Here is a 13,269-nt window from a genome sequence, read left to right on the forward strand (position 1 = left end):
GCGATTGCTTCAGTTACTGAATGCTTATTAGAAGCGAAGTGCAACACATGACAGAAGCTCACCCAAATGTTGAATATATCATTTATATTTTACGACAGTGAATTATATAGAAGATTCTCAAGTAACTTTTGAATCATCGAACTGTAATTAAATATTGCAAAGACTGTCTGAAAATCCTTCAATTTTTAATGAAAGTTAAATATATATTGTCAGTCTACTGGAAGGTGCAGTATTTTAATGTATGACGCTCAGAACAAATTGGATAATGAAATGATTACTTTTAAATGAAACTGTTGCAGAAGCGTACATGTTTCAGCTGGCAAGTATCTTCTCAATACTGACACACACACGTTCACACACTCAATAATTGTGAATTCCCAGACTGAAATTACAGCTATTCTGAGGTTTCTGGTGGCAAATTAAAAGTCCCACAGAAGCAAAGCTTGAATGAGTTCGGTTCCCCAGATCATACAGGAAAGTATCTGTGGCTCTTTTTTTATATTAAGTGTATATATATTTAAAACATGGACGCATCAGATTTAAATGTATTCTCTCTGTCTCCCAGTTATAAATAGCAAGGTTTTGTAAAGCCACGGATTACTAAGTTGGGTAAGATAAAATAAAATCCATTCTGCAAATCAGACCTAGATTTCTGTGTATAGGATCGCTGCTTATAGATTTAGCATAAATGTCCCATTAGCAGCATGCGTTATAGCAGGAGGCAGACAGGCAGGGCTTTGCTATGCTGGATGCTGTGTATGTATTACGTACAAACACAAAATCGACAACTGGTAGATATTCCTGCTCCTACAGAGTTCTTGATCTGAATAAGTCAGGGGTTTGCTTGCGTGGCTGTGCCCAGCTAAGGAACTCGTGGCACGAGTCGTGCCATAGGTGGAACAGGGGGGTCTACGTGTCCCGGTGCGCGCGTGTGCGTTCTCTGTCAGCTGTGATACAGTGTGGGCGGCGGGGCCGGAGAGTGGCGTTACTGAAGTAACCAAGAATTCAGTTGCAGACTACATCCCAGGGCAGCTGTGGGGCGTAGGTATGATCCGTGCATGCGCTGCCCCAAAACATGAGCTCTCGCTGCACGCGCGCTCCTCGGTAGCCGGGGCTGTGGGACTTCTGAATGGGAAACCCCGGCGGGATGGGTCTCAAAGGGCATCACTTCGAGTTATGTTCGGGATATCGTGCTTGGCCTTTGGCGGTGGCCCCAGAGAAGTGTTGGGTAAGATGGGGATTACATGCCTTTGAGGGGTCTCGCTACGTTTCTAAAATGTGCCCCCATCACTGAAAAATTGTGAACACTGCGCACAAATCGTGAACGTTGCGGGGAAGAAGTTCTATTCAGTTAGGGTAACAACATTCGGCGTCAATACTGGCTTAATTAAATTTTCTTTTATGTTATCTTGGCACCTCGTTTTATGTTGGGATCACATTCCTAATGCGTTCAAAACCCCGTAGGATCCCAAACTTTATAGCTGTTTCTTTCCGGAAAGCAGCAGCTCCTACCGCAGAAGGTCTGGCTCTAACAATAATGCATTTTGAAATTGCTTGCAAAATGTGAAATATGCCTGCTCCCATAAACCCGGAGTTTTTAGGCAAGTCTAAGGATTTTAATGTATTTACGGAGAAGAGATGCCTTCTACTTCTTTGGCTGTATTTTCATAAAGTTGAGATATCTCACTATTAGGAAAAATGGAGGAAATAAATCTGAAATACTTGTTCCCCACAAGTTTTTTCTTCAGCCATTCTCATCCATAAGATATAACGCATGCTAATATGGCTCAGGCATCTTAAAATCATAAGTTTTGCACGATGGCTATTGTCTGTTGCTGAGAGTCCTCATGAGTCAAAAATCCTTCCTTCAGACTTAGACTGTTTATATTTTGCTTTTTTTGCAGTCCTTTAACTCTGGATGCAAATGGTTTTTCTGTTGACTTCTCTATCATTCTCTGACGTCTGCAGATATTTGATCAGCTCTCTATTCTGTGCATAGCATGGCCCTTCTCTGGCAGCTACACGCATGGGAAAAAAAAATGTTATCAATAAGTTCAGAGGAGCCTCAGCAGACTCGGAGAAATTTCACACAAACATAAAACAAAACCTAACCCCTGTGACGGGGAAAGTTTACATTGTGCCAGATTTTAGCAGCTTTCTTGTGCCTTTGGTGAGATGTCAGAAGCGCAGGTGATTTTAATTTTCTTGTACAGAGAGGAATGGAGAAGTTTGGAATTTGCATGCATGATCAGGACCTGTGTTTGGGAAAATGTAAACTCATCACAGTGGAAAATGTGTTGTTTGGAGTCTGAGGGTGAAAACAAAGCTGAGGATTTTGGAGAGACTGCCTGAGCCAGATGGCCTGGTGCATTCCCAGTCTGGCAGCCCAACTGCTCCCTCCTGTATAATATACAGCCATTTGTTCTGGGATATTTACGCTAGAGCTGTTTCCATGTGAATGTTTGAAAACCATTAAAAATGAACATATTAGGAGAGATAAATTTATTTAATTTGTGTGAATACGTGGATATGCAGGCTGTGTATCAAAGGCAGAGGGAGAGCGGATAAAATAATTAGATGCTTCTGAATTGTGCGCTGAGAGACGCAGCAAGAACTAACCCTCCTCGCCCTGGGACCCCGCGCTGCGCTGCCGGTCCGGGATAAACCTCGCTGGGATGAGCTGCCTGGCGAAGGGGTAAAAGCTCGGGAAATTAAGAGTTAAGGATTCGAAGCCAAATAAATGTAATTCACAGTATTTTCTGTGTAGATATATAGCGGATACAAGCCTAATCCTCTCTGGGTGAAATTCTGGCCCATCTGAAGTCAATTGCAAAGCTCCTATTGAATTCGGTGGGGCCAGGATTTTATTTTCTCTCTGTGTGTATGGCTGTATACGTCATTCCAAATCATTTTAGTTGTTTTTGAAAAGACCCTCATTTTAAACGAGTTTTTCTTTCTCCTTCATTTCAGTAAAGGAGATAGTTTGTTTTGTGGAACTGATGAGGAATTTGAAAGCGAGTGGATTTAGATGCATGTTGGTGATTTCTCTCCTTCTCTTACTCTCTTAAAATCAAGGCCATGACATAACTGAATAATATAATGACCGTGATCTCATTCCTTCAAGATTGTTTTTCATCCAGTTCAGAAAGCAGGGTTGCTTGATTGGCAAACTGACACCACAAAACGATTCTGCCCTCAGTTGTACCAGCATAAATCTGGATTTATTCAGGAATAGTTCAGGACAAAATCTGGCTCTATATTTTTCCAACTTATTCGTCAGTTCTTTTACTGCTTTATCCTGCCGTCTTTACCGGGGAAGAAGTGGATTACATGAGAACTGCAGTCCTGACTTTTATATTACCCCCCCCTTTTATTTTATTTTTTTTTTTCTTTTATGAACTCTGTCACTGAAAAGTTTAGGCGAATTGTTGGACGCACTTGTTGTCCAGAAACGACTGCGCTGTGCTCAATTTAGTAATTTTTATTTGCTGGCAAGCAGTGAATTGCATTTGATTTAACTTTTTATGCAGCTTTATTTAAATGGAAGCGAGGAAGTCTTATATTTTGACACTAATTTTTCGGGGCCTGATTTTGAAATCCGTTTGTGCATGAGTGATCGTTACTCAGTGGGACTTCTTGTAGAAAGGTTACTTGGGTGAGTAATGGCTTACAAAATGGAAGATGAATTTTGTGGGGAAATATTTAAGTTGTTCAGGAGAAGAAAAGCTATTTTGAAAGGCTTACGAAGTAACACTGAGTTAAAACTACACGAAGGAAACAAAAAGAAAAAACCCAAAGTCTATAATTTTGCATTTCCTTTGCTGGTGTTTTGTTGTGCAACTCTGATGTGTATTTGCAGGCTTATTTTTAGCTCTGCTGTGGTCTAAGTTTATACACTGTAACTTTCACTTTATCTCTCATTAACGTGATCCCTATTCGACAAAATCACGACGACATTAGTGCGACAAGGACTCCTGCCGCAATCACCCCGTTTTAAAGCCCAAGCTTTAAAAAATAATAACAACAATCATAAAATTAAGATATTTTTGTTAAAAAAACCCAGCTTTCCAAATCTTACAGTTTAAAATTTTCACAACAGTAACACTGTAGACCCTTCCTGTAAAAATACTTCTGGCAGCTATAACGATCTGAAACCTTAGCAGTTCCTGTTTCCTTTTTGAAACTAATTGTAGAATTAATGCTTTAGAGCAGCGCAGCTTGCACGTCGGTAGAGTATCTGTAGTGCTCTCGGGCAGCCATTCATGGAAGTAAACAGTTGGCGCTTCACACACCCGTCCGCACCAGTAAATTGGGATGTGGGAATGGGAGTTGGGGATGAGTTGCTCAGAAACGAACTCAGCAATTCTCCCCGCTTCCTAGAATTTCCTAGAAATTCCTGCAGGAATAGGGTACGCAGAAGTATCCGCGCTTAATGCGGAGAAAACGAAATGTGCATGTGTACAACATTGGTAATTAAATGCAAATAAAGTGAAAAGCAAATCCTTAATGTAGAGGAAGGCAGCAGAATGTCATGCACGCAAAGAAGGGATCACTGATGCTAAACACAACAGACAAGGTGATTATGTACCACAGTGTTGACTCTGCCCGTTCATTATGGCTGTTTAGTTGAGTTATTTAAGCGGGTACCTGGAGGTTAAGTAAGCATAGCAGCAGGAAGAGAAGAGAGAGGGGAGGGGAAAAAAAGAAAGTAAATTTTGTGTCCTGGTTTGTCATTTCTAGTGTTTCCTTGGCTTCACTGGCAACAAGCTACTGGGTAAATTTATTTTAAGATTTGGAAGTCTAAGAAGAATGAGCCAAGTCCAGCCGTCGTCTCTCAGGCACCGTTCACCCCGTGTCATGCTGCGATTGTCTAGAGCTGGACGGGGACTGGAGGTGTTTGTCACCACTAAAAGCCTCGGGGGTAGATCTGCTCTTTACCCCCACGCTCCGCACCCTCAGAGGCCGATTGCTCTTTAATTATTGATTAAGTCCAAAAAGTGCCATGAGCAGAAAGGCCCTTGCCTGGCCTGTCCCATTGCCAGGTGGAACCTGATTCGGGGTTTTCTGGAGTCTTTGCGATGTCCCCACTGACCGACCCCATCGCTTGTCAGGGGGTTACTCTCATTCCCTGGTTTTGGCTGGAAGAACCTTCACCCCATCTTCCCCTTTCATGCACGGAAATGAGGATCTTCTGAATTTGTCCCACCTCCTGATGCAACACATGGATGACACTAGTGCCATCTTCCAGTGCTGCAATCCAGCTGTAGCTGTCTTGGGCGCTGATGTGGAAGTACCTGAAGGTGTGGGCGAGCAACCAAGCAGGGATGTGGGTCCCTGGGGGCCAGGGGGGTTTGCCGGTGGCTGTGCTGGAGGGGCTTTGCGCGTGTCCTGCCACAACTTTTGTGTCCCTTTGCTACCAGTGCTGGGTTCACAGGTTTTGTGCCTCGCTGGTGGAACGAGAGGGCAGAAGTCGGGTGAAACTCTGCACCCGTTAGCTGCAACGATGCCGGTGGCTTCTGTTTTATCTTATCAGCAAAAAAACCCCGCCGATTCTCAGGGTTTAGAGGAATGCACATAGCAAAACTGAAATGAAAAAAAAAAAAAAAACCTAACAAAGATAACACAGTCCCATTCATGATATTATTAAATATTTGTATGCATAATATTGCATATTACTATACAATATGCAAAATATTAATATTGCATATTACTATTAAAATTGTGTTAAAAATCAGCTCATGCTTCTTCAGATTTGCGTGTCTTGAGGTCCATGCCCCCTTTGCAGGTACACCACCTCTTACCCTTGGTGGGTTGTATTTGTAAGGACTGGGAAAGCTGTTCTTATGATCTTTCTTCATCATATATTAAGATAACTTTTTTTTTCTCATTTTCTATTTTTTCTCTTATTTCCCACGCTTCCATTTCAAAGTGGTCTCAGTCCGTAAAATGTATTTCATCCATATTGGATACTTTTGGGTTTTATTTTCAAGATCTACTTTATCGTTAGCTTTAGGGATACCCGTATCAGATGTCATTTTATCTGCAGAGTTTGTTCCTCAATTTCTCCTTTTTAAGTCCGTACTTTAGAGGCTGAAAAGGTCACACCGAAGTCAAGGGTAGAGCTGATGCTCAGATGCTCAGGGGTGGTGGCCCCTCCAAGGCTGGGGCTCTAACCGTTGATCCCAGCTCTGGAGCGGCACCCTCAAAGGTTTAGGAACCTCAGTGCTATCAGAAAATGCTGTTGCAAAGGCAACTTGGTTTCGCTCTTGTCTTGCCGCTGAGGGGCTGGTGCCCAGGACCGGGGCGGCTGGAGAACAGAACCCCGTCCAGATCAGGTGGACGCCTCGTGCTGAGCAGGCTGCGAGCGCTCACCTAGTTAGTGCGTAACGCCGGTCCCTCACCGTCGCCGCTGGTCCCGCTGGCGGGAGCGGGCAAACGTAGGCTCTTCTTGAACTGCGAATACACCGTCTTTCCGCAGTTCTGACTTAAAGGATTCTCCCCGTGCTACCTCAGAGTCAAATTTCTCAAGCTGCTTGATCCTCTGTTTGTTTTGGGATCCTCTGCTCTGGCAGGGTCTGCTTCTCACTTACTTATGTCCCTGTGACTCCAGAGTCGCTCTCCGGGGAAAGAGGTGGATCACAAGGTTCAAGGGGAGAATCAGGCCCAGGCGCTTTCTCAGGAGCTACCAGGAAAATGCCTGGGCTGTGCAGCTTTTATAATTAAAAATACATGAGCGCTCTCTTTTCTGTCTTTTTTTTTTTTTTTTTTAATGAATAGGACCCAAAGGATGCCAAGCCTTGCTGTTTTTTTTTTTTTTTTGCTTTTAATGCTATTAGGTTTATATTTTATTCTGAATTGAAAAGAAAATTGTGGTTGTCTTGACTACTAAAAAAACCCATCCTACACTCCACTTGAGAGACTTGCAACGGAAAGGAGGGGATTTAGCAGTACTCGGCTTGTGCTCTTTTCCACTGCAAGTCTCGGAGCGGGTTCGGTGCAGACGCGGTCTCTTTAGCCTGCGACTTGGCTTGCAACGCCGCTGCGCCTGCGGTCACTGCGATGCATTTTTGTTTTCTCCAAACTCAACTCGATGCACAGCTAAAAATGTGTTTTGTTTCTAGGCGATAGTATATGAAGGCCAAGACAAGAACCCAGAAATGTGCCGAGTTCTGCTCACGCATGAAATAATGTGCAGGTAAGAAATACCCCGCTTCCAGTTAATTAGCGATGAGAAGATGAATCTGTCTCTAAAATCTAGGTTGAACCTACAGCTATTTTCGGACTTAAATTTATCTTTCTTGCATTATACAATCCCAAAATAACACAGTTCAGTGTGTGTAATTAGCAGCAAGGTCTCCGTCGTCACACTAGTTTTCAATTATTTATAAAGAGTTATTCTTAACAGAACGCTACTGGTTTTCATTTAGACACCGTAGCCCACAAAAGGTCTCCTCACCGAAATTAACAGTCAATTATAGTCTTCTAGCAATAAACCTCTCTGCCCCCAATTCCCAACAAAACCTCCTTGGTAAAATGACAAAATAGTCTTTTTTTTTTTTTTCCTTCCCCCCCCGCCCCCGGATGCGCATTCAGACTAGAGGTCAGGAAGCCTGTTTTGTCCTGGTTGCTGTTCACACAAGCTCCCCGCTTGGCCAGCGTGGAGCAGGTAACGCTCCTCCATGCAAAATACATCGTCTTGTTGATTTTCTTTAAACTTCCCCGTGCAGATTTGGCTCTGCCCTGAGCTCTCTTCCCCTGAACGTGCCTGCCTGGGGTTGGTCACTTAGATTCAGGGCAGTCAAATATCTTCTCCCCTGAAGACGGTACGTCTGCAGCTGCTTCCTTCTCCTTTCTGGCCGAGTGAAATAGGTGAAGCCTCTTCTACTTCCTTTTTACTGCAGAGAAGGCAGCATCTTCTCGCAGACCCCTCCGACACCCAGGAGAGCTTGACCTTGCCGTCTTGTTAAAGTTAGTGGGTGTTTTTTGCATGTCTGAAAAAATAATTTGTTACATGTTATTCGATGGCAGAAAATAATTCCCTGGTGGAAGACGAAACGTTATTGCATAAGCTCATTGTTACAATCAGTTGTTTTAAGACTGTAAAAATGCCATTGCATGCGTTGTAACTTTTACAAAACACATTTACTAAAAAGGAGTAACTTGAGGGTAAAAACGAGTGCCCACTTCTGAGGGAATAAACTTGGATGAGGGTTTCCTGGTGGGGGAGAGTCTTAGACAAAATATTCAGATGGAAACTTCTCTGTTGGTTAATTTTTTTAAAGGTGGGTTTTTTTTTTTCATTCTCGGAGATCTGCATGTTTTGTCCTCCATGGCAGCTCCTCCCTGATAAAACCCTGCTCGAGGGCTGTGCCCTGTGATGCTGGCAGAGAAGGAGCTGCTCTCCTTGCTTTGCCAGCCTGGGCAAAATCCCACACAGCTCTCCCAAATTCTTCCTTGCAGGGTTTGGGGGATTTTAGTTTTCACGTTGTATTTTTCTAGGCTCTTCCGTTCAGCAGATTTGGCTTCTTCCAAGAGACCAAAGATAACCCCTTACAGCCCGAGAACGATCAGAGCAGACAGGTATCTCCAAGAGGAGCCTGAGCTTCTGCTGCCGTTGGGAGCTGCAGTACTGCTTTGCTGAGGACTCCTGGCCACTTCTCCCTTTCCAAATGGAAACCCAGTCGTGCTGACAACCCTAATTGCCCTAAAATTCATTGGCCCAATTAGCACCACTTTCACACTAGATACCTAGCTAGGAACAATTCATGGAAATATTGGAGGAGGCCCCTGACCTGATAAGGCTGAAGTGCATGTGTTGCTTTTCTCTAAGTAGACCAGTAAAACAGTGGGACTGTTCATGTGAGTAAAATTAAGCACATGCTCAAAGTGCCTGCAGCACCAGGGTCTGAATCTGCTGTTAGTCCTGGGTGATGTACTCTCCTGATTCTTAAACGGCAAGGTTTGGGGGTAGGAATTACTTCTGCCTGCCACTCACTGAGCCATCCATGCAAGAGTAAGAACCATCTACTTTCGTGTGTTAATTTTCTTACAAATACTTGGGAAACATAAAGAGTAATAACATAGAAACATAAAGAAGTAAATTGAAACTTTATATAGAGGCCTGAGTTTTAACCCAAAGACCAAATACCTGCATCAAAGATTTACGGCCATTCAATATACTTTGACTGAGACAAAATTATTTCCGTTCTGGGAATACGGAAAGATGTGCAGTCTTTCCCTTCAGTAAAGCACTTTACACTTTCTTTGTTCTTCAAATTCACCAGATCAGGACCTTTATTCTTCCCCTTGTATTTATTTACTGCTAGTCCTTGCTTTGTGTTTCATAACCATAACGTGGAAGGGTAGCAAAAAAAAGTAATATCTGACCATAGTAGGCAAATGTTGTGTGCCTGACAGGGTGGGGGAGACATATTCAAATTTCTTACAGCTCATATTAGATATTACCCATTTCCTTCTCTGCCTATACATGTGTAAGAGGGTGCTGTTTGTTTACCAGGCTGCTTGACCCTATTGCACAAATCTGTCATCTATTGTGCTGCTAGCACTCTTTTAAATTGCAAATCTGATGCTCTTTAGGGGTCTAGAAGGGGAAAAAAAATCTCTCTCCACACCATTCTGTTTCTCTTGATTTCTTGCCTGTTGTAAGTGGAAGTTGGGATGTGCTGAATTTGCACCAGGGGTGCAAATGCAGCCTCAATTATAAGCATAAAATTAGAGTCTGTTCCCCATTAATCAGCCCAGCTAATTGCTATGCACTACCATTAGCCATATGGTGTGAAAGACAGCTTGCTCTCCCTAAGATGAAATTTCTTCATTTCAGACATGAAATAGTGAGGGCTCTGTATTTTAAAATAGCTTGTTTTAGATATTTAATTTCTAAACAACTTTCAGCAGTGCTTTCTATCACGGCTAACTGCACAATAAAACTTTGCGTTTATGTGACAAAGCTGGGTATTTATAGAATACTACAACTATGGCACGGATAAGACAAAGAATTCAAATGTATAGGAGAGTCCTGGTTGCGGTAGGAAAGCGGGGCTGAGGCTTGCTTCAGGTGGCTCTTTATTTCAAAGGATTTTATTGTGTTGTGTCAAATATAAAAATCTACACTGTTGGCGAAAATGTTAATAGCTGGGGAGAATTCACAGCCTCGGTGGAATTTATTAGCATTGTAGGCAGCGTGGGGAGGGACATCTATAGTTAATATTGCCTCAACAATTTCCATTATGAAACCTTCAGTGGCTTACAGCTTTGCCAAACTTAAACTGTTCTGGCTGAAATGTCCTTTGCAGGGTGTCAGCCTCAGGCTGACTTTCTTTGGAAAGTTTCAGCTAAAATGGTTCAGTGATTTCTGAGAATGAGGTTGGAGTAAAATATGGGTTTTGTCTGTGTAAAATAAAATCTTACAGCTGTTTTGGCGAGAGGCTCCCGTACCTCCACGCTTCGGGGCGAGGAGCCTGTTTGGGGCAGGGGCTGTCCCGGCCGCACCGTCTGCAGGATGAAACCCACCTCGCTGGGAGCTTCTGCAAAATCTCCCACGCGGCCTCGCTAACGACTTGTTAGAGCCTGGCAGCTCAATGATCGGAAAGTCGCATTTGTGCTGGCCACGTGCCATCGCCCCGTAATTTCTCATTGTTCATTGTCCCCGCAGAAAGCCCGAGCACACAGATACACAAAGCAGGGCTCCTCTTGCGAGCCCTGCTCGTGGCCACCACGCCGGGCTGGGGACCGGGGGGTTGGGGGTGCCAGACATCGGGGCGAGGAGGCCACCTCCTGCGGGGCGGGCAGCGCCAGGTGGAGATGCTCCATTGCGGGGAAGGGAAGGGGAGGAGGAAGGTGCGGAGCAAGGCGGCAGGAGAGTGGCAGGTCCCCAGAGGGTTGGGGTGAGGACAAAGGCAGCAACAAAAGCTGGGAGTGGTGGTGGCCAGGGGACGGGGAGGCCTGCGGAGGGGCAGGATGGGATGGCGTGGGGCTTGGGCACGAGCCCTGGGGACGGTGAGGATGACAGGATGGGGGGACACCTGGGGTAGGCAGGAGCTGGAGCGGGTTCTAAGGGCAAGACACTTCATTACTACCAAGGACTACTTGTTTTAAAAACAAACATCCCCCAAGTGAAGCAGTTTTTGCAGGCTTTTTCTGCGGGCCAGCTTGACATTGTGCCCGAGCCGTGGCTCCTTGCCCCACTTGGGAATGGGTGTCACGGAGAGTCAGCGAGGACAAGTCCTTGCCCTCCTGGCTGCAAGAAGCCGGCGCTTGGCACCTCTCCCTGCACTTTCACAGAGCCTTGCTGGGAGCTGGAGGGTCTCTAGGTGACTTGGAGAAGCTCCTGAGAATTTTTAAAGTCCTTTGGGGAAAGGAGAAAGGGTGCCGAATATTTAGGAACCTTTTTCCAAGTGTTAAGTAGGCACTAGAAGCCAAAGCTTTCGAGGCAATTTGAATTAAAAGCGCTTCTCGTGCCACGCACCCCGGTCTCAAACTCAAGGGTTTGCATGGTGTTTTAATTCGTTGCATAGAAAGACTAGGGTAGACGAGGCCTCGGATTCTGCTGTTGGGGGAACAAAACACAAAAGGCAAGCTAAGGTTTAAAAAAATAATTATCTAGAACGTGAAAGAACATTTGGGGCCTCCTTTCATGCCACAGAGCCACCAGACGGTGGGGTGTGCCAGCCAGGCACCTCTTCCACATCGTCCTCAAGTTGCGGTGCAAGGAGGGAGGTCCGCTGCTGTTATTTGGGACTATTGGGGTGCGCTCTGGGGAAGCCCTGTCACCCGATGAGTTAAGGGAGCATTTCCCCCGCGCCCGAAGCCGTGCTGTCCCCGTCGGTCAGCGCCTGACTCCGTCCCGCTGGCGGCGAGAGGCGAGACCGCGGTGTGCCCGTCCCCCTGCGGCCGCCTCTCCCGCTGGGCTCGCACCCCGGGAAGGTGCTGGCCTCCGAGCCTGGTGGCGCGTGGCTGGTGGTATCTGCCCATCTCGGGCTGGGAGCCTGGGAACCTTTGCTCGCCTGAGTAAGTGTGGCAATTTCTGTCCCTCCAGTCTGCTGTGAGAATGTCAGGACTAGCCCTGATTCGCTTCAGTCACAAGAACTGCATTGTCTTAACTTGTGCCAACTCTGTTTCTAATTACATTTTAATCATTTAAAAATGATTAGCAGTTTTTATTGCCTTGTTTGTGGGTAAATTTTCTCACCCCACACATTCTAGCTGCACTCCAATGACAAGTCCTTTTATAGGCAAAAAAGCCCCCTGAACGTCCACATGACTATTTACCTACAGCATATTTTATTCCTTCCTAAATTTTAATACTTTCTGGGTGCCAAGGCTCTTGCATTTTCTGGTGGATCAATTGTGGTATTGTGCTGTAAAATTAAGCAGTTTTTTTTGGCAATCCCAAACAATGTAACTTCCACCGAAATGAAGATACCGCACATGTGTTAACTGTGAAAAGTTTCAGCCCTGAATAGTTGCCTTGAAGCTTTTTGCGGTGAAAAGAATTATGTATTTTCCTCTCTTTGAAAACAAAAAATTTTTTTTGAAACCATGTTTAAACAGGCTGTTTTTGTAAAAGGCCCCCTTTTTTTGTTATCTTTAGTGTGGTTAGTTGCTTTATTGCTAATCTTGGTGGGTAACTGTATATTATTCACTCTATTGTTCAGCAACAAAAGAGAACCTTTGTGATACTCCCAACAGGGCTATTTATATAGCGTGGCACTTCTGAGGGCTTCTTCCTGCCCTGATGTTCTTCCACTTTCTGGAGAAAAGAAAATAGTTCATCCGAGTGGGAGTGAGAGCCGTTGGTCACTCCTGCAGCCACCCAAAGCCGGCTGCTGAGATAAGGGTGATGCACAGGTCCCCGGATGCCGTTTGGAACAAGCTGGTTTCCAAAAAAGTTTCCAAAGATTTGCTTGCACGTGGCTGAGGCTTAACAGAAAGTTTGTTGAATGGAGACATGAGCTCAGGTCTGGCCGGGGAGAGCGAACGGGGTCGGGGTGGTCCTCACTGCCGCTCGCTTGGTGCCACCATGGGATGTGGTCCCTGCAGCCCTCGCCCCACAGGAGCTGCCCAGGCTTCCTCCAGCAGGTCCCTGGGGACCAAGGAGGGTTTGGGAAGACCAGGAGCATCTTGATTTTTTATTTTTTTTTTTTTTTAATTCCTTGGAGCCTTGACTTCAATGGGGGATTTTCTGTTAAGGGATGCCAAAAAACAGGAGCTTTCCTTGCTAGCTGGGTGTTTCCTCCTCGGGGCGGGCAG

At 45.1% G+C, this 13,269-nt stretch overlaps 1 protein-coding gene across 10 annotated transcripts in view; it reads left to right on the forward strand.

Annotated features, from left to right (window-relative positions):
• EBF1 (EBF transcription factor 1) overlaps positions 1–13,269 on the forward strand; it is a gene marked incomplete at its 3' end in the record, with an annotated part of 278,174 nt that overhangs the window by 5,557 nt on the left and 259,348 nt on the right. For all 10 annotated transcript variants that reach the window (XM_082006218.1, XM_082006219.1, XM_082006215.1 and 7 more), the window contains exon 5: positions 7,122–7,195. In XM_082006218.1, coding sequence (XP_081862344.1) covers positions 7,122–7,195 — 74 coding nt within the window. The remainder of the gene's footprint in view (positions 1–7,121; positions 7,196–13,269) is intronic.

This window comes from Phaethon aethereus (genome assembly GCF_964289735.1).
Source record: "Phaethon aethereus genome assembly, chromosome: 14".
In the NCBI taxonomy this organism is placed as follows: domain Eukaryota; kingdom Metazoa; phylum Chordata; class Aves; order Phaethontiformes; family Phaethontidae; genus Phaethon; species Phaethon aethereus.